Raw genomic sequence first — 21,104 nt, forward strand, 5'->3', positions numbered from 1 at the left:
GGACAAGCTAAGATATTACAGCTAAGATATATGAGCACTTTCTGACTAAGAGAAATACGTAATCATAGCTGCACTCTTTTTCTGTGAAGGAAGAACATTTTAAAAGCTTAGAGCTTGAAACATCCTAAAAACACGGAAAATAAACATTGAACTTATAAGTGCAAAATTGAACAACCGGTTTTTAACTCCATCTGTTATATAAAGCAAGGTATATCTGTAGTTGGACACCATAGACCTCAAATACAGAAGCTGTAGTTCTGTCTGTATTTTTCTGTGATCCTAATTACTGTGATGTCTGTCTGAGGATAGAGTGTTGCCTACATTGCATGTGATTTTATTGAAATGATTATAACCAACATTATAGTTTGTTCATCATGGTGCATGTTTACTACCAAACTATGTTTAATATTAATTCCTTTTAAAATTAGGTGGGTTCTCAGGTCCTTGAATATGGAAGAAATTTTAAATGTTAGCATAAGAATTTATTAAGTATAATTAGTTGGATTAATGTCTGCTAATTTGTAAATTTTTATTAAAAAGTGCAGTCTCCTTTTTAGTTTAAGTTTATCTTTATTGCCTGGAGAGCTCTCATTCTGACTTCAACAGAGGAGTAAAGTCATTTGATGAGATGTCTGTATATATTGTGATAGAATCACTTTCTTTCTTCCTTCTATGCAGATTGCCACACTGAAGGTCAAAATATTTTATTTACTGATGGAGAATATATTAATCAGATAGCTGCTTCAAGAGATGTAAGTACTCCAAATCATGAGCAGCTGGTGTAAGAGAAGGGACCCTTTTGTCTTAAATTATCTATTTTTTAAATCTGTTTTTTTGTTAGAATATACCAAAACCAAACCAGTCATTGCCATTGAGTCAGTTTCAACTCATAGCATCCCTATAGGTTTCCAAAGCTGTAGTCTTACAGAAGCACGTCCTTCTCTCACACAAGGGCTGGTCAGTGAGTTTTAATCATTGACCTTTCAGTTAGCAGCCAAGAACTTCACCATTGTGCTGCCAGAGCTTCTTGTTAGACTATAGAGCCTACAAATACCAGTTTATGTAACATAACTGAATATTTCATTTCTTTTAGGACGGTTTTGTTGTCAGAATATTTGCCACAAGCACTGAACCTGTGCTACAACAAGAATTACAACTTAAACTGGCCAGAAAATGCTTACATGCCTGTGGTATCTCACTATTTGATTTGGAAAAGGACTTGCATATTATAAGTAAGATGGCAAACTAAGCCTTTCCCTCACATTTTAATTTTCAGATTATTCTTTTAAATACTAATGTTGTGTTTTCAGCAGTGCAGCTAATCTTTTAGCAGCTAATTTGACGTCTGTTGCTGTGAAACACAACCATTAGTTAATATGTATGAATGAATAGAAAACACAGTTATCTAAAGAAGCTATTGGTATACCATTTTAGGAATTGACTAATAATTTACCATTTTTATTTTGAATATATTGAGTTATTTACTAATAATTGTGAATGGACAAGCACAGTGGACATCATTAATTTATATGTCTCTCTATAGTCAGTTAAAATTTTACAAACTTGTATTATAAATATTACAACAGTAACATAATTCTCTCATTTAAACCTGTTAAGTTTTATTTGAACAGATTTTCAAGATATGCACAGAATGATTCCATTGTTGTGAAAATGGTAATTGGCCTAGCAAACTAGGTAATAATCTGCCATTTGAATACAGAGGTACAGACACAGAGTACTTAACTGGGCTTAAATTGGTATTAGTATCTCTGGTTCCCATAAATTCTTTTTTTTAGTTTTAATTTTTTTCTTAAATGTTTTATTGTGAATTATGTGATAGTTTACATGGGAGAACATTAGTTTTACATTCATTCTATCGTATATTGTCTCATTGCCATGGTTACAATCCCCTCCATGCAATCTTCCTCCATACCCCCCAGGTCTTCAGCACATGGTCGCTCTCCCTCTCTGGATCTAAAGTCCCCAGCTGCTCCATCGCTCCACGTCATCATCTCTGGCTCCATTTCAGGCATCACTGCTTCTCTGGGTAGGGTCCCGCTCTCTGCTCTTCTCCCTTGATGGTCCTAGGGACCTCCGCTCCTAGACTGAAAAGTAAATCACTCCCCTCCTTGCTATAAAACGTCTACCTTTACATTTCCAACCCTCACAATCAGTCCTGATAACAATTATTCACTATTTTATCACAAGAGACCCGTCTGCATTTCATTGCATCAGCCCCACCTAGTCAGATTGAATACTACTCACTGGAGATTCTACTGTCCTCCAGGCCCTCTGGATCTAGGTTCCCTCTTGAAAGCTTGTAAGCCAGTCATTTTTTGCCTTTGTAGCCCCCCGCCCCCCATTTTGCATAGCCAATGTTCAAGTTTCCCATCCCTGTATACTTTGTGTGTGGAGGGGGTGGGACTGATTCTTGCTGTAAGGACTTGTTCCGTCTTTTGAGCTACTGCTTCCATAGGTGTAGGTCAAGTTCATCAAATTGTATGAGAATACTTTTTTTTTCCTCTTCTTTTTACTTCTGGTTGAGCTCTGATTATCCAGTCACTGAAGCCAGGATAAGTGGGTATTATCTGCAAGTGTGGGTGTTCTTATGTATATGCCCTCTCTTCTTATCAGCTGGACACTTCCACTCTCCACTCTAGTCCTCTGTGGCTATGTCACTGACGCTGGGCCCAAGAGTCCCCAGGTCTTGCCACACTGCTGGCCAACCAGGTCTTCACCCAGGTTCACAGAAGTCTATTGAACGTTGTAGGGCTTAGCTCACCACTTCATTGCTGTTTTTCCCTCACTTCCCCTTATTGGTGTCGAGTGTGGTCACCAATCAGAGCGTGTTCCCATAAACTCTTAATTTTGGTTTGCTATGTCACTCCATACTTCACAGTATCATTCTTTAACTTGTGGAACTTTTTGCAAATCCCATCTTTTTTTATTGTTGTTTCTATAAATGTCCCTAACTTGACATTAGTACTTGCTCATCATAATTTAATTTATAGTATTCTTTGGAATCCATAGAACACATTGAAATTGAGGTTAGGGTTGTTGTTTTTTTAATTTCATATGTCATAAAATCATTAATAATGTGTATAATTGGACAAGATCATAAATTGTGCCCTATGTAAAATTTTGGAGCCCTAGTGTGGCTCTGTGGGTTAATGCGCTGGACTGCAAACTTGGTTTGAACTGCAAGGATGGTGGTTCATGCTCACTGTCCACTTCTAGGAAATCTTATGCAGGATTGCTATGGGTCAGAACTGACTCAGCATCACTTTAACAACAATAACGTGTGAAGTTTTAATTGTTTATTCGTAGTTTTGCAGTTTTTGTAAAATGTGCATATGATGCTGTATGTGTTATTGTTGTTAAGTGCTGTCGAGCCGGTTCTGACCCATAGCGACCCTGAACAGGGTTTCCGAGGCTGTAAATCTTAATAGGAGCAGAAAGCCTCATCTTTCTCCTGTGGAGCAGCTGGTAGTTTCAAATTGCTGACCTTGCGGTTCGCAGCCCAATTTGTAACCACTACGCTACCAGAGCTCCTGATGTATATGCATATATAAATCTTAGGAAAGTTACATGGAATGCTCTATTGTGGAAAAAACATGGAATAGAGTATTGGAAATCATGTTTATTCATGTATCTACATAGCATTTGATCAAGCCCCCAACCAAACTCTGTGTCTGGACTGAAGTTACCATGCTTGTAGTTTGTTCCTTTGTACATGGGCAAAATAGTTGTGAGGTTTATGTGAGATAAGATTTGTGAATTTCATATTGTCTTGTACCTAAAAGGTGTGCAATGAAAATTTGTTCATTTATTTATTCACTCAAGGAATAGTGCTGATACTGAATTTAAAGTTTTTTGTTTATATTAAATAATTTGGGATAAATTATGTGGTTAGGATAATTTTATTTTCTCTTGAAATAACATTCCTATTATTGTTACTAAGTTTGTTATTTTTTTAAACCAGATATGTGATATATTTGTCATCCTTGTTATATTGAGTGCTATTAATTAATTAATTTTTCATTACCTAAAATAGTGCATGTTGTGCTTAAGTCATTCATATGAAAAATATGGTTGCTCTGATGAGTCTTGTTGTGAATCAGGTACTGGATTTGATGAGGAGTCAGCAATTCTTGGTGCGGGACGAGAGTTTGCACTAATGAAAACAGCACATGGAAAGGTAAATTACTTTTTTTGGATAATCATTTTCTACTTTAAGATAGTTGATAGCGTTAGCAGATTGGTTTATGTAGTTCACATGTTTAAATGTAATTATCTTTTAATTTTTTGCCATGAAATACATATTTTTTAATGTGATAATACTTTATTTGTAAAATAGTATGGAAGAAACTCATGACTTAAGGCTTTGTAGAACCTTATAAGCTATGAAATTTTTAAGTTACATTTTTATTATTTTAATTGCAGGGCTCTTCATATATAATTTTTGAGTTGCGCTAAATATACATTCTGTGCTTATTTTGATAAAAGTATGATGTTGTTAAGTGCTGTCGAGTCGTTTCTGACCCACAGCAACCAAGTACAGGGTTCCTGAGGCTGTAAATCTTTACGGGAGCAGAAAACCTCATCTTTCTCCCGTGGAAAGGCTGATAGTTTCGAACTGCTGACCTTAATATTTACAGCCCAATTTGTAACCACTACGCTACCAGAGCTCCTTTGATTAAAGTATATTTATTGCAAATTTAGGTACTTCAGAGTTTATGGAAATGTACAGACTACTAGTTGAGGAAAATACAAGTTATAAGTTGTGGAGTTGTAAGCTATAGAGATGGAAGCTACATAGTCAAAATAAGATAATTTAAAAGAATTCTGAAAATTAAAATTACTAGACGAATGTAGCATATTTATATAAACCCTACATATAGATATGCTATATTCGTCTAGTAATTTTAATATTCAGAGTTCTTTCCTTACAGTGGTGCTGTGGGTTAATGCACTCTTAGTGCTAAGTCAGTTTGAACTGCAAGATCTATAACAATATATAGGGCTTACAACTTGGAAAGGTGAACTGAGAATTTTTTTTGCATATTCTACAGTTGTGAGTTTAGACTATATTTATGGGAATAAATATATGAAAATATTTAAGTATTATGCATAGATATGAAGAAACTACTGTCAACTTTTGTGTGTTTTACTATGCATATTTTGCTCTAAACTTTTAGATTAAAAAAAGGGTATGGGTTCTTTTAATTTTGGGTTTTCAATCAATTACAGAATTTCAGTTTCTCTCCTATTATAAACCTGGTGCACTCTCAGTTCCAAATAGCATTGTATATAATTCTTTTTTTATTTCTTTTAATATGTAAGATATATTATACTGGCAAATATCAGAGTCTTGGAATCAAACAAGGTGGCCCTTCAGCAGGAAAATGGGTTGAACTTCCAATCACAAAATCTCCAAAGATCGTCCACTTCTCTGTTGGGCATGATGGCTCTCATGCCCTTTTAGTTGCAGAAGACGGAAGCATATTTTTTACAGGATCTGCTAGTAAAGGAGAAGATGGAGAATCAAGTAAGTTAGCGTATCAACTGGGCATTCAGTAAAAATACTTTGGGATTTATTTAACATTAAAAAGAAAAGATAAAATCATTGCCATCAAAGTCCATTCTGAGTCATAGCAACTACCCTCACCAAATACAATAGAAAGGCTTACATTAGGACATATTTACTTAATGGTGGTGGTCTAATGTTCACTAAAGAACTATGGTGCTGATTTCATTCTCATTCATGTTCATGGGTTTTTATATGCTTTATGGGTACTTGGATTTTCACCTGAAAATATGTCATTATCCGGTTTTGTCAGTTGGTGCTATTTAAAAAGCTGTTTATTCCATTAGATTACTTTAGGAAACTCTAAACTTTGAAAGCAATTTATATTGTAGAATGAAGGTAAATTTTGTAGCAGTTTTAGTTGTAGATCAGTACTTTTGGTGTCTCTTAATGAAATCGTTGCTCAGAATGAAAAAATCAACAATTTTGTTTATCTTTTTCCTATATTTTCTTTTTAGATTTTTTTTCCTCAAAGTATTATTTTTTAATCTGTAACTTGTCATGAACTTAATATATTTTAGCACCCTTGAGTAGTAGCTCTATGGAAATTAGGTTTTTTAAGCCAACACGAAAGGGAAAAGACAAAAATCAGGTGTAAACAAAAGTTACCCTGGAAAAATTCCTTCAGATGCTAATAAAGAGTATTACTATCTCTCAGATATAATAGCACATGCAAGTTTCCTCATAACATTTAGAATACATGTGGTTGAACAGCAGATAAAATATTGTTGTTAGGTGCCATTGAGTCAGTACTGACTCACAGCGACCCTTCCTATGTACAACAGAAGGAAATACTGCCTGATCCTGGGCCAACATCACAATTGTTGCCTTGCTTCAGCCCATTGATGCTGCCACTTTGCCAGTCCATCTCACCATGGCTCTTCCTCTTTTTCTCTGACCTTACCAAACATGATATTCTTCTCCAGCGACTGGTCCTTCCTGACAGTATATCAAAAGTATGGACAAAGTTTGGCCATCCTGGCCTCCAAGGAACACTGTGGCTGCACTTCTTCCAACGGAGATCTGTTTGTTCTTTTGGCAGCCCATGGCACTTTCAGTATTCTGCTCCAGCACCATAACTCAAATGCATCAATTCTTCTACAGTCTTCCTTATTCACTGTGCAGCTTTTGCATGCATATGAGGTTATTAAAATACCATGGTTTGGGTCAGGCGCACTTTAGTCCTCAAGTTGACATCTTTGTTCTTCAACACTTTAAAAAGGTCTTGTGCAACAGATTTTCCTAATGCAATATGTTGTTTTATTTCTTGACTGCTGCTTCCATGAGTGTTGATTATTGATCCAAGAAGAATGAAGTCCTTGACAACTTCAATCTTTTCTCCACTGATAAGAATGTTGTCTATTGGTCCAATGTTGAGGATTATTGTTTTCTTTACATTGAGATGCAATCCATACCAAACGAAAGCTGTGCTCTTTGATCTTCGTCAGTAGAGCTTTTAAGTCCTCTTCACTTTCAGCAAGCAAGGTTGTATCATCTGTATATTGCAGGTTGTTAATGAGTCTTCCTCCAATCCTGATGCCATGTTTTTTTCATATAACACAGCTTCTCTATATATTTGGATCATGATGTATTAAAAATATGTTAGTATCTTAAACACTAGGATTGTACCCATCACAACAATATATATATATATTTTTAATTTCACAAGTTGTTTTATTTGAATTTGCACCATTGGTATAAGGTTCAGTCTCTAGTGGATGGATATTTCTTAGCATCTAGACCTCTGGAGATTTGGCAGATAGTTTCAAGGTCTCTGACTTGCTCTGCAGCTCATGGCACTCTGGGGTGTTACTTGAGGTGGTGGGCCTCTCCAGGTACTCTTGGTCTTCACATGAATAATCTTGCTCCACATTTTTATTCAGCCTATGATAATGGCCAAATAAGGTTGGCCCTTAAGCTTTCATAGGCATTTTTGGGCAGGTAGAATCTTTGAGAAGGGGCTTTTTTCCTCATGCGGGATCTTTTCAGGCTGTGGTTATCTCTGGCACCTTAACAGTACCTCTGGACTTGGAACGTCAGGGGGCCTTCTCCTTCCCGGGCAGTACTTGTGTTTGGTTGTCCGTCATTTGCGGTTGAAACCTGTAGTTTCTTGGTCATCTTCACCATGTTGGAGCCTTTTTCAGGGGTCTCACAACAATATGTTTTTATTTCAAAATATATTCAGGAGCTGATTAAAGTGACAAAGATTGATTTTTCCTAGCTTTTGTTCATTGTAGGAACTTAGCTCTTGAAAGCAGAAGTGTTCAGGTCACCCATGTTTAAATTGATTCTCTTTTTCTCCATATGCATCTTTCTTATCCTTTTGGTCTTTCAATAACCTGATATAAGTATTAAATAACTATATGTGGAGTGAGTGAGGAACCTGTTTTACTTTGCGGGCTTTAGCATGAGAATATGTGTAAAGTTAGAAAAGGGAATTTTTGTACATGCAGTAGTGTAATGGTGTTAATAGTGTAAATAGCTCAGCCATAGATTGGACCCTCCAGAAGTTTGGTAGAAATTTAATGTTTCCCTAGGGAATTTCAGTTTGTTACGAAGAATCACTAGTATATGACAGAGATCAGTTAAATACTAGTTGACCTAATGAGGCTTGTAGGTTGCCTCGTAACTGGGAAGCACAGGCCTTTGTGAAAGCAGTAAAGTATATCATAAATAGAAGTAACATTTCTCTCCCCCTTGGGCTTTATATTGTTACTGTTGTTAAGTACAGTAGAGTTCGTTTTGACTCATAGCAACCCTGTATAAAGTTTCCAAGGAGCAGCTGTTGGGTTTGAACTTCTGACCTTGTGTTTTTCAATCAATGCTGATCCTACAGGGATTTGTTTTGTTGTTGTTGTTAAGTGCCATCGAGTCGATTCCAACACATAGCGACCCTGGATAGGGTTTCCGAGGAGCGGCTGGTGTAGCAACCATTATTTGTACATAAACCATTTGCGATTAGTTTATTCCAATTCAAGGTGACTTCATGTGTGTGAAATAGAACTGTGTTCCATAAGGCTTTCAATGACTCTTTTTTGTGGAGCTTTCCAGAAAGGTTTTTTTTGCAATGGTCTCTAGGTAGACTCCAACCTCCAGCCTTTCTGGTAGTAGGTTGGAGCAGGTTAATTGCTTACACTACCCAAGGACATAAGTTATTTCTTTATCAAACTTGAAACCAAACTCACTGCCATCAAGTCAATTCTGATTCTTAGCTACGCTGGAACAAAGTCACGTCTTTATCCCATGGAGTGGCTAGTGAGTTGGAACTGCCAATCTTGTGATTAGTGGTCCAGTGCTTATTCTGCACCACCACCAGGGGTCTTATTTGTGCATGGGTGGTAGTTGTATGTCTCTGAGTCAGTTCCAACTCATAATGACCCTATATAGGATTTCTGAGATTATAAATCTTTATGGCAGCAGAAAGCTTCATCTTTCTCCTACAGATTCGAACTGCTGACTCTTCCATTAGCAGCCCTGCTTGTAATCCACATAGAAGTGTTAAATTTATTTATTTATTTGTTTGTTTGTAATTTAAGCTAAAAGCAGACGGCAATCAAAACCGTATAAACCCAAAAAGATAATTAAGATGGAAGGAAAGATTGTGGTCTATACAGCTTGCAATAATGGAAGTAGTTCTGTTATTTCTAAGGATGGAGAACTATACATGTTTGGAAAAGATGCCATTTACTCTGATAGTTCAAGTAAGTTAACAAAAATTAAAACATTTTATTTTCTGAAAAAAAATAAAGATTAATATTAATAATTATGTATTGTAAAGCTATAGCTAAAAATTAGCATTTATAGCATTTGTGGTTTTCTCCCATCCTGTCACTTTTTAAGGAACACTGTCAATAGTTTCATCAGTGCTAACGTGGAGTGTTACTAGTAAAGATTCAGATACTATTGTCCCTGGGAAGCTTTCCCTAGACTCAACTAGATGCTTATGTGACATGCTCCAAGTAGTACCATGTCCCTAGCAGTACCCTGGGCTATGATTTTCATATTGCTGCTGATTTATACTTGTTGGAATTATTTATTTTCCCTTTAAAATGTTAGATTGTCAAGGAGGGACACTCTTATTTACTCTTAAATCTCTATGCACAGTGCTGTATTATGGATTCTCACTATTAACTGGTTAAGTGGTTGGATGACCGGGAAGCCAAAAGTTTAAGTAATGCATATGAGGGCTGCTGTTGGTATTATTTGGTGCCGTGAAGTCTGTTCCACCTCAAAGCCACCCTGTATAGCATTTTTGAGGCTGTAAATCTTTATGGGAGCAGAAGAGTCTCATATTTCTCCCAGAAGTGGTTAGTGGGTTTTACTGCTGACCTTGTGGTTAGCAGTCCAGTGCTTATCCTCCAGCACCAACAGCTACAACTAGTCAAACAGATTTTATTTCTAAACTCTAAAAAAACTCCACCGTATTATGTTGATAGGTTTTCTTTTTGTTGTTGTTGTTAAGTGCTGTCAAGTCAGTTATGATTCATAGCGACCATGTATAGAGTTTCCAGCCTTGTGGTTAGCAGTCCAGTGCTTATCCTCCAATGCCCCACCAGAACTCCTACTATTTAGGAATAAGAATAATTAAATGAAACTGCCCATGTAGAAGGATTGTATACTAGATAAAGATGTTTGAAGGGGCTTCAGAAATTTCATGGAAATTTTTCATTATCATTTGGTTTCATTTTTTCCCATGAACTTTTTGAAGCCCCCTTCATAAAAGTTAATAATGCCTGAATTTCTTTGGAAAAAGGAAATAAGAATAAGTAAAGTTGTTAATGGGAACTTTAAGTGATTCTCTCATACTAGGAAATAATAGATGTTAAAGCTTTATGGCAGTTGCTTATGAGAACGAACTGTATGCACGTGATTTGTGAGCTGGCTTAATGTGGTAGTACTTAGATTTTTAACTGGCCTCAAATGTAAGAAAGCAAATCAAAATTTTGGCATGAACTCATGTACAGCTTAAAAGTGCTTTTCAATATAACTGTTGAATCATCTTGGCTAGGACTGATGGAAATGATACAGTTAGTTAATAAATATTTATTGAGCACTGACTAAAAGAGATTGGTGAGCCAGTCAGATATGGTTCCTGCCTTTCTGAGGAGCCCATATTTAAGATAAAGAACTTAAATATAAGAGATGTGGTTTAATGGTTATCAACATAGACTCTCATTTGATACCAGCAATTTTACAGTCGGTTGGTAGTTTACTTGACCTTTTAGAGCATTCCTCTCCATATCTGCCTCTAATAATAGATCCTGCTACCTACAAGTGTGGTAAAGATTAGAGGAGATAATTCTTTAAAATGCTAAGCACAGAGCCTGGCACCTATAAGAGCTCAAATCATGCCAGCTAGCACTAGTACTGGGCATGCACTTTTTAAAGTATGCCAAATACTAAAGTGGGTTTTTTTTGAAGTGTTCATAACAAAAGGACCCAAGCTAGGATTGAGTAAAAGAGAAGGCCATCTTAAGGGAATAATAATGTAATCTGAACTAATAGTGTAGAACAGTTTTTCCAGTGTGATACAAGATTGACATTTGTAATTTGTATAAAACAAATTATTTTTTATTTGAAAACTTGCTCATTTTAGTATGTATTCTGAAATTCATAAAAGCTGTATTATAACATTAATTCGATGATACCCTACTAATCTTTTGGCCATTTACTTCCCTCCTTTGGTGAGTTATTTTGCCTTAAAAGTAAAGAGCTTTGTATCAGGGTGGTATTTTCACATGACTGATAATTTGTTTTGCTCAGGAGAACTTTTTCATTGTTTCTTACTAAATATGTATCTTTCTTGTAGGTTTGGTGTCTGATTTGAAGGGCCATTTTGTAACTCAGGTAGCTATGGGTAAAGCTCATACTTGTGTTTTAATGAAGAGTGGAGAGGTGTGGACATTTGGTGTAAATAATAAAGGGCAGTGTGGACGAGATACTGGTGCCATGAATCAAGGAGGGAAAGGTAAGTGGTTGATATGTGTATATTAAAATTTGTGTTGTCTTAAACTTTTCATTAGTTTCAGGGGAATATATGTTATTAATATTACCCTTTTTAAGACAAGTGATTCGTTGATACTATACTTAGGAATTAGGAAAACCATTGACTTTCTTAGGTATTGGACAACAGTCATTGAGAAAGTCATATCACCTTATCTGATTTTTATCGTTCTTTATAAAATATAATAGTACCTGTTTGATACAGCATTGCTGATGACTGAATTATTCCAGAGAACTGAATTTTCCAAACACTTTGTTATTTGTGCCTTTTATAACCATGTTTTCAGTTTTAACCATTTTTGGACAGCAATCTATATGATGTATATTACCTTATATTTAACAGAATGTTTGTTGTTTTTAAGTGCTGTCGAGTAGGTTCCAACTCATAGCGGCCCTGTATAGAGTTTCTGAGGAACCTGTAAATTAAATCTATATTGACAATCAAAAATCATCTTTTTGAATATCTGATATATATATATATATATGAACTGTTCATTCTTCTGACAGTCTGTGGTATATTCATTATCTTTGCCAATACCATAATTCAATTGCATTGATTTTTCTTTGATCTTTATTCATTGCCCAGCTTTCATATTCATATGAGGGGATTGAAACTTCTATGGGATGGGTCAAGCAGTTGGGTTAACTGCACTTTAGTTTTCAAAATGACATCTTCGCTCCTTAACACTTCTTCTTTTGTCGTACACTTGCTTACAGCAGTACATCATTTGGTTTCTTGATTACTTTCATTGACAGTGATTGTGGATTTAAGTGAAATGGAATCCATGGCAGCTTCAATCTTTCCTCTGTTTATCATGATGTTGTTTTATTGTTAGGAATTTTATTTTCTTTACATTTGGGTTTAATCTATACTAAAGCTGTAGTCTTTGATCTTCATCAATAAGTGATTCACACTCTCTTTACTTTCAGTAAGCAAGGTTGTATTATCATAAGCTACTAATCAACTTTCCTCCATTCCTAATGCCCTACTCTTCATATAGATCAGCTTCTCAGACTATTTGTCCAGCTTACAGATTGAATAAGTACGATGAGAGGTTACAACCCCAGTGCTCATTCTTTCCTGATTTTGAACCATGTACTATCATCTTGTTCTATTGAAACTACTGCCTCTGTGTACGTATAAGGTCCACATGAGCACAACTAAGTGTTCAAGAATTCCCATTCTTTGCAATGTTACTCATAGTTTGTTATGATCCACAGAGTCAAATGCCTTGCATAGTCAATAAAACACAAGTAAAAATCTTTCTTATATTTTCTGTTTTCAGCCAAGATCCATTTGATGTCAGGAATGATACCAATCCGTCTTCTTCTGAATCCGGCTTAAATTTTTGTTACCCCTGTGGATGTACTTACTGCTGCAACCATTTAAAAATTATCTTCAACAAAATTATAACTCATGTGTGATATTAATGATATATTGTTCTATAATTACTAAATTCTGTTGGGTCAACTTTCTTTGAAGTGGACACAGATATGGATCTTTTCCAATCTATTGGCCAATTGCTTGGCATAGATGAGTGAGTGCTTCCAGTGCTGTGTACATTTGCTGAAACATTTCAATTTGTATTCCATTAAATCTAGAGCCCTTGTTTTTCACTAATGCCTTCAGTGCATCTTGAATTTCTTTCATCAGTGCTGTTACTTCTTGATCATATACTACCTGCTGAAATGGTTGAACATCATCCATTTCTTCTTTGTTCAGTGACTCTATATTTCTTCCATCTTGATTTGATACTTTTTGTAGCATTCAATATTTTGCACATACAGTCCTTCAATATTGCAAGTCACTGCTTGAATTTTGTCTTCTGTTCTTTCAGCTTGAGAAATGCTGTTAATGTGCTTCACTTTTTGTTTTCCAACTCAGGTCTTTGTACATTTATTTCATTATACTTGACTTTGTATTCTTGAGCTGCCCATAGAAATTTTCTGTTCAGCCTTTTGACTTCCTCATTTTTTCGTCGCAAGTTTCAGAGTCTCTTCTGACATCATTTTGATCTTTTCTTTCTTTCTTGACTTCTTAGTGACTTTTTGCTTTCTTCCTTTATGATGTTTTTAATGTCATCACACAACTCTTCTGGTCTTCAGTCATTAGTGCCTAATGCATCAAATATGTTCTTGAGATGATCTGTAAATTCAGGTGGGATATGTTCAGGGTCAAATTTTGGCTTTTCTGGACTTTTTTTAGGTTTCTTTAGATTCAGCCTGAACTTGCAAATTGATGGTATGTTTCACAGTCAGCCATTGGCCTTGTTTGGGATAGTAATACAGAGTTTTTCCACTGTCTCTTCACACAGATGCATTCAATCTGATGCATGCAATTCCATCTGGTAAGGTCCACTTGCATAGTCATCTTTTACTTGTTAAAATAGGTATTTTCAATGAATAATTGGTCATGCAAAATTCTATCTTGCGATCTCCAGCATCATTTCTATCACCAAGGCCATATTTTCTACATACTGATCCTTCTTTTTGTTTCCAGCCTTTGCATTCCAATCACTAGTAATTACCAATACATCTTGATTGCATGGTTGATCAATTTCCAACTGAACAAGTTGCTAGAATTCTTCCATTTCACCATTACTGGCTTTAATGGTTAGTGTGTAAATTTGAATAATAGTGGTATTAACTATCTTCCTTATGTTGTTGTTGTTAAGTGCCGTCGAGTCGGTTCCGACCCATAGCGACCCTGTACAGGGTTTCCGAGGGTGTAAATCCTTATGGGAGTAGAAAGCCTCATCTTTCTCCCGTGGAGCGGCTGGTAGTTTCGAACCGCTGACCTTAAGGTTTGCAGCAAGATTCGTAACCACTATGCTACCAGAGCTCCTTATCTTCCTTATAGGTATATGAATATTATCTTAACTCAGACAGCATTATATTTCAAAAATGGATCTTGAAATGTATTTTTTGATGATGAATGTAATACTATTCTGCTTCAATTTGTCATTCCCTTCATAGTAAATTATATGGTTGTCAGATTCAAAATGGCCAATACTAGTCCATTTCAGCTCACTGATGCCTAGGATATCCATGTTAATGCATTCCATTTTGTTTTTGACAACTTCCAATTTTCTAGATTCATACTTTATACATCCTATGTTCCAATTATTAATGAATGTTTATAACTGTTTCTCTTCACTTTGAGTTGTGCCCCAACAGAAAATTAAGGTTCTGAAAGCTTTACTCCATCTGCATCATCATGGTCCAGTCTACTTTGAGGAGGCATCTCTTCCTCAGTCATATTTTGAGTGCTTTCCAAACTGGGGGTTTCACCTTCCTGCACTATATCTGACAGTATTCTGGTGCTATTCATCATGTTTCAATATTCAATATCCTGGTGCTCTCTAACAGTATTCATTCCTCTGCTATTCATAAGGTTTTCAGTGACTAAACATTAAGAAATTATCTGCCGCTCCTTTTTCCTAGTCTCTCTTATGCTGGTAGCACCAATGAAACCTGCCCACATGGGTGTATCCTGCAGATATTTAAAAGACTGGTGATATAGCTTCCACTGTCACAGCAACACACAAGCCATCACAGTATGACAAACTAACAGATGAGTGGTGCATTTTGCCCATAAAATCCTTTAATATAACTAAAGCTTCAATGGTTTCTTCAGTTCTTTCAGGTTGAGAAATGCTGAGTGAATTCTTCCCATTTGGTTTTTTAATTCCAGGTTTTTGCACATTTCATTGTTTGAAGGGACTTCAAATACCTTGTGGGGAAAAAATCCTGTATCTTTTAATGAAATTATTGTAAGAACTTTTCATCTCTTGTACTGTCCTTTGAAATTTTTTGTTCAGTCTTTGCTTCATCATTGTTTCTTTAGCTGTATTCTGTGTTCAAGAACAAGTTTCAGAATTTCTTCTGATATCCATTTTGACTTTTTTTTTTTGTTGTTGCCTCTTTTGTGCGTGAGTTTGTTTTCTTCCTGAGTGATTTTTTTGATCCCACAACTCGTCTGGTCTTTGATCATTAGTGTTCAGTATGTCAGATCTCTTCATGAGATGGTCTCTAAATTCAGGTGGGATATATTTAAGGCGGTGTTTTGGCTCTCATGGACTTGCTTTAATTCTTCCAAATTCAGCTTGTATATAAGTAATTGGTGATCTGTTTTACAGTCGTGCCCTGGCCTTTTTCTGTATTGATATTGAGCTCTTTCCGTAGATGCAGCTCAATTTGTTGAGGTCCATGTAAATACTCAAATGTTTTCATTGTTGAAAATAAGTATTTGAAGTGAAGAAATCACTGGTGTTGCTGAATTCCATCATGCAATCTCCAGCGTAATTTTTCCAACTACATTTCTTCCCTCTTTCTTTCCAGTATTCACTTTCTAATCACTATTAATTATCTATGCATCTCAATTGCATGTTTGATCCATTTCACACTGAAGAAGTTTGTAGAATTCTTCAAATTTTTTAATCACTGGTTTTATTGGCTGGTGATTAAATTTTGAATAATTGTATTAACTGGTCTTCCTTGTAGACATACTGATATTATCGTAGCACTGACAATATTGTACTTCCAAGTAGATCTTCAAATGCTCTTTTTTCTCTTTAATCTCTGTCATTCCAGCATAGTAATCCATGTGCTTGTCTGATTCAAAGTAGCCAATACCAGTCCTAATGCCTGGTGTCTATCTTTATGCATTCTGTTTCATTTTCGATGCTTCTAGTTTTCCTAGATTCATATTTTATACATTCTGTGTTCTGATTATTCATGGATGTTTTCAGCTGTTTCTTCTCATTTGGATTCCTGCTATGTCAGCAATTTAAAGTCTTGAAAACTTTGCTCTATCCATGTCATTAAGGCCAGTTCTACTTTGTGGAGATAGCTCTTAAACCCAGTCATATTTTCAGTGACTTCCAGCTGGAGGGGCTATTCTACATAAGGATTTCAGGGGCTAATTTTTGACAAATAGTCTTCTTCTTTCTTCTTCTTAATCTGTTGTAGTCTGGAAACTCTGCTGAAAGCTGTCTACAATAGGTGACCGCACTGGTATTTAAAATAGGGCCACATAGCCTCCAGCATCACGCAAACCACTATAGTACAAGAAACTGACAGATGAGTGGTAGATATTAAATACACTACATATTTTGCACATAAAATATGTTCTATTGTTTCATGTGTTTATAGAAGCGATAATTTATTACTCAGATTTTTCTGCAAATTATGTTACTTTATTTAATGATTGTGTTTCAGATTTATCTGTGTTGGTATGTATAAATCTAGATGATTCATGTTAATTGTCTGTGTAATTAACCACAACACTAATCATAGGGAGTCTTGGTATGGTGCTATAATATAAGCACCAAACTGTTTTGCAAGGGGGGGTGATTCAAAATCACTTCAGAAACCCTATGTAGTGCCACTATGAGTTGGAACCTACTCAACAGCACTTAACAACATATCACAATTTTAATTATACGTTCCTCCTGTACGTGTATGAATTTCATTATAATTATTCACAATTGTGGATAATTTTATAACCTCCTTGGATATATTTCCTGGTAAGCATATGATATTTTTTCTAGTTTGTTGGGTTGTAGATTTCAGTATTACTAGCTTTCTCTTAAAAGAAGTTGGACCAACTTATTTACGTTCTCACCAGTAGAGCATAAATTTCCACATTATCTTCACAAGTTGGTATTATTACTCTGATTTTTTTGCCAGTTTGATGGACATGAGATGGTATTTCATTTTAACATTGTACCTGTACTATTGAAGTATTAGTGTACATGCAGAAAAGTAGACTTAGCCTAAGTGTATCTCTTGAGTTTTCACCTAACTAAACACAATCATGTAACCAGCATCGAGATTAAGAAATTAAATTACCAGTACTCAGAAAAGTCCCCTTTATATCCCCTTTCCTGTTGCCATCTACTGCCCCAGTTAGATGAGTTTTGTACTTTACATAAGTGGAACTATGCAGTTTTATGTCTAGTTTTATTTTTCCTCTCAACATTTATGTTCATGCCATTCATCCACTGTTTTGAGCATTTATAGAGTGCTCATTCTTGGTGTATAGTACTTTGTGTGATTATACAAAAGTATTTTAATTCTTTCCACTGGTACTGTTGTTATTTTTTGAGTGCAGTTGAGTGGATTCCAACTCACCCTGACTCCATGTGGCAGAGTAGAAGTGGCTCAGAGGGTTTTCTAGGCTATAATACTTAGAGAAGCAGATTGTCAGCTCTTTCTCCCACTGAGTTAGTGAGTGAGTTCGAACTGCTGGCTTTTCAGTTAGCAACTGGGCACATAACCATTGTACCAGCAGGACTCCCAGATACTGGTCCTCGTATGGACTGTGAAGTCACAGGATGTGCTTTGGGAAGTGAGAGGTAATCTACATTAGAGAGACTACTGAGTTTCTGGCTGTTAAAAAGTTGATGGTGGTCTTAGCAAAAGTATTAGAAGTGGGGATAGAAAGGAGGGGCCAAAATGAGAAAGATGTAAAAGTATAATTGGCAGAAAATTACAGTTAACAGAGACTAGACATAAGCTTTCCCTTGTAATAAGCAGAGTACTTACTAATGCTCTCTGGATTAAATTTCATCTATGTTACTTATATATTTTAGCTGTCCTTTGCATTTTCACATAGATTATTATGTTTCATGTATTTTTTTCATTGTGAAATAATAAGGGTCAGTTTTTTAAACCAGAAAATAACATATTAAAAATTATTATAAACTGATGTGTCAAATAGGGTTTGGAGTTGAAAACATGGCCACAGCAATGGATGAAGACCTGGAAGAAGAAGTGGATGAGAAGGATGAAAAGTCCATGATGTGCCCCCCGGGCATGCACAAGTGGAAGCTGGAGCAGTGCATGGTGTGCACGGTCTGTGGGGACTGCACCGGCTATGGCGCGAGCTGTGTCAGCAGCGGGCGTCCAGATAGGGGCCCTGGAGGGTAAGGGGATGACAGGAACTCAAGATGTCAAACAGTCATTGAAAATGGGCAGAACACATTGTTTTGCAAAAATGATGTGAGATTATTTTCCTGTGGTTTTTTTCTTAAAGGAATAAGAACACGTACATATTTTTCTTTCTGTTTGTTTTCTGTTATGGAGTCCTGGTGTGGCACTATAGGATAAACACTGGATTGCAAGATCAGTTTGAACCACAAGGTTGGCGGTTCAAACTCACCAGTTAACCCTTGAAACCCTATACAGGGTTGCTATGAGTTGGAACTGATTCCGTGGCACTTCAATACAGCATTTTTCTTTTCATCTGTTTTCTATTATAATATTATTTTCTAATATAATGTCATCCTTATTTAACTTTATTTTTCTTTCGTTAGAGTCAGTTAAGCCATTATTTAGAAACAAATGACAAATTTTTTTCAAGATTGAGGACTGTGTCTTCATTTGCATTCTTTTCCTAAATCTCCTTCAATACCAGTTACCTCTTTTTTTGGAACATGACTTTTCTGAGTAGAATTGTCAAATCTGTAGAATACTAAATTGGGCATAGGTCATTTTTCTTTTAAATTAATTTGCAATTTTAGGAGTTTTAGTGTCTGTCACTTTAAAAATTGCATCTTACCTATTTATCTCTTTTTTTTTCCCCCTCTAAAGTACACATAAAATAAATTTTTGGTGAAGCTCTATCTATCTATCTATCTATCTATCTATCTATCTATCTATATTGAAGTTTTTAATTGTGAATTGAGTGAAAGTTTACAAGGACAGATCATCAGTTTTACATTCAACAAATCATAAACTTTGTTTCATTAAATGATTATAATCCAAAAAAATGATTATAATCCCCTCCATATACCATTATCTCTTACTCTTATTGGATTACTTTTTTTCAGGGCTGTAGGTTAATGCGCTAGACTGCAAAGTAAGTTTGAACTGCAAGGTTGGTGGTTCAAGCACACTAGTCGCTATTTGGAAACCCTTTAGAGGGTCGCTATGGGTCGGAACTGACTCGACAGCGCTTAACAACAACAACATATTATTTTTAGCAGCATGGTGCCTTCATAGGATAAGCACTGGATTGTAACACCAGGTTTCTAATAAGTATTTATATAGATAGCACACAACCATGGGTAGTAATTTCTTTATGAAGCTGAAATGAATAAAGTAACAGGAATATATGCCAATACATTGTTGTTAAGTGCTGTCAAGTCAGTTCCAGCCCATAGCAACCCTGTATAGAGTTTCTGAGGAGTGGCTGATGAGTTTGAACTGCCGACCTTGCAGTTAAAACCAACCTTGCCATCCAGCACATTAACCCACAGTGCCACACCAGGACTCTGCAGTACATTAAGGACTATTAAAAATGACTTAAGGAAGGACTTCCGGCGCTTCCCTGACCAGGCAGCTCAGGTAGGGCAGTCTTAGGGGAAAAGGGGCGGAATCGCACATAGCAAACAGCAGACAGACAGCCTTTGAACAAACATAAGAGCTTATATTTCAACATTCTGAACTCGTTTTTATAAAAGATCAAATTACTGAGGAATTACAGGCATTTTGAGCTTTTGCCTAACTGCACGCGGCTCCCGCTTCCGCACCCGCGCCGGCGAGTGCCTCTGCTCCCTGCAGACCTTGAAATGCAGGGCTAGAGCAACCTCACTTAGAAGGCTGCATTTCCAGAAAAAAGGAAGCATAAACTAACAAAGCTGAACAAATAGAGAGGGATATCAGCATAGATATCACGACATTTGGGGTACCCACAGTACAGAGAGACTGAGAGAGGCATTTTTTACGTCATCAAATATAGACACTACCTCCCTGCAGCCATTACCCCCAGCCCTCTACTGCCCCGGCCTAGACCAGCCCTCTGCCAAGCCACCGAGGTCCAGGAACCCAAAGGCCCAACCGGCCACGTAGCCAGGTTGCGGAGGCCCAGGGCCCCTGAGACCCAACCCGCCCTCAGCCTGGTCCCCGAGGCCCAATCCACCCAACCCGCCCACTGAGGCCCAAGCCTCTTGATGCCCAGCTGCTGATATCCAGGCTCCCTAAGGCCCAAACCCGAGGCCCGAGGCCCAAACCACCCGCCCAAGGACCAACCCTCCTGCAGCCCGGTTGCTGACGCCCAGGCCCCCAGAGGCCCAAACCACTCACCCTAGGCACAACCCACCCGCCCGAGGCCCAAACAGCCCACCGCCGAGGTCCAGGCCCAATTGAGGCCCAAAAAAGTTACTCTGAGTTAAGCAATAAGGAGAGTGAAAAGGGAAGACCACATCCTGATCACATCTTCCTGGAGGTAATCAGAAAAACAAAAAATTACCAAAACACATAATTAATTATTACGGCCACAGATAAGCATTAAACATGTCCAAGAAGCAAAAGCAGATGACCATATTGGCAAATGTCGAGAAAAAAGATAAAATATCTGAGACAAATGAACCAGAAGTAGACCTTCTCTGCACGCTGGAAGGAGGGCAGGCCTTGGAGATACCTGAGAAAGAATTCAGAAAAATGATTACAAAATGTCTCAAAACACTTTACAATGGAGTTGAGAAAAATAAGGAAGAAGTCAGAAAAG

At 36.7% G+C, this 21,104-nt stretch overlaps 1 protein-coding gene across 1 annotated transcript in view; it reads left to right on the plus strand.

Moving 5' to 3' along the window:
• The window catches only part of MYCBP2 (MYC binding protein 2, E3 ubiquitin protein ligase), a 365,677-nt gene that overhangs the window by 95,092 nt on the left and 249,481 nt on the right, over positions 1-21,104 (plus strand). The window contains exons 9-15 of the mRNA XM_006832026.1: positions 679-752; positions 1,094-1,232; positions 4,122-4,198; positions 5,344-5,548; positions 9,124-9,288; positions 11,397-11,555; positions 18,315-18,519. Of these exons, the coding sequence (XP_006832089.1) occupies positions 679-752; positions 1,094-1,232; positions 4,122-4,198; positions 5,344-5,548; positions 9,124-9,288; positions 11,397-11,555; positions 18,315-18,519 (1,024 nt within the window). The remainder of the gene's footprint in view (positions 1-678; positions 753-1,093; positions 1,233-4,121; positions 4,199-5,343; positions 5,549-9,123; positions 9,289-11,396; positions 11,556-18,314; positions 18,520-21,104) is intronic.

This window comes from Chrysochloris asiatica, unplaced genomic scaffold (assembly GCF_000296735.1).
Source record: "Chrysochloris asiatica unplaced genomic scaffold, ChrAsi1.0 scaffold00005, whole genome shotgun sequence".
Lineage (NCBI taxonomy): Eukaryota > Metazoa > Chordata > Mammalia > Afrosoricida > Chrysochloridae > Chrysochloris > Chrysochloris asiatica.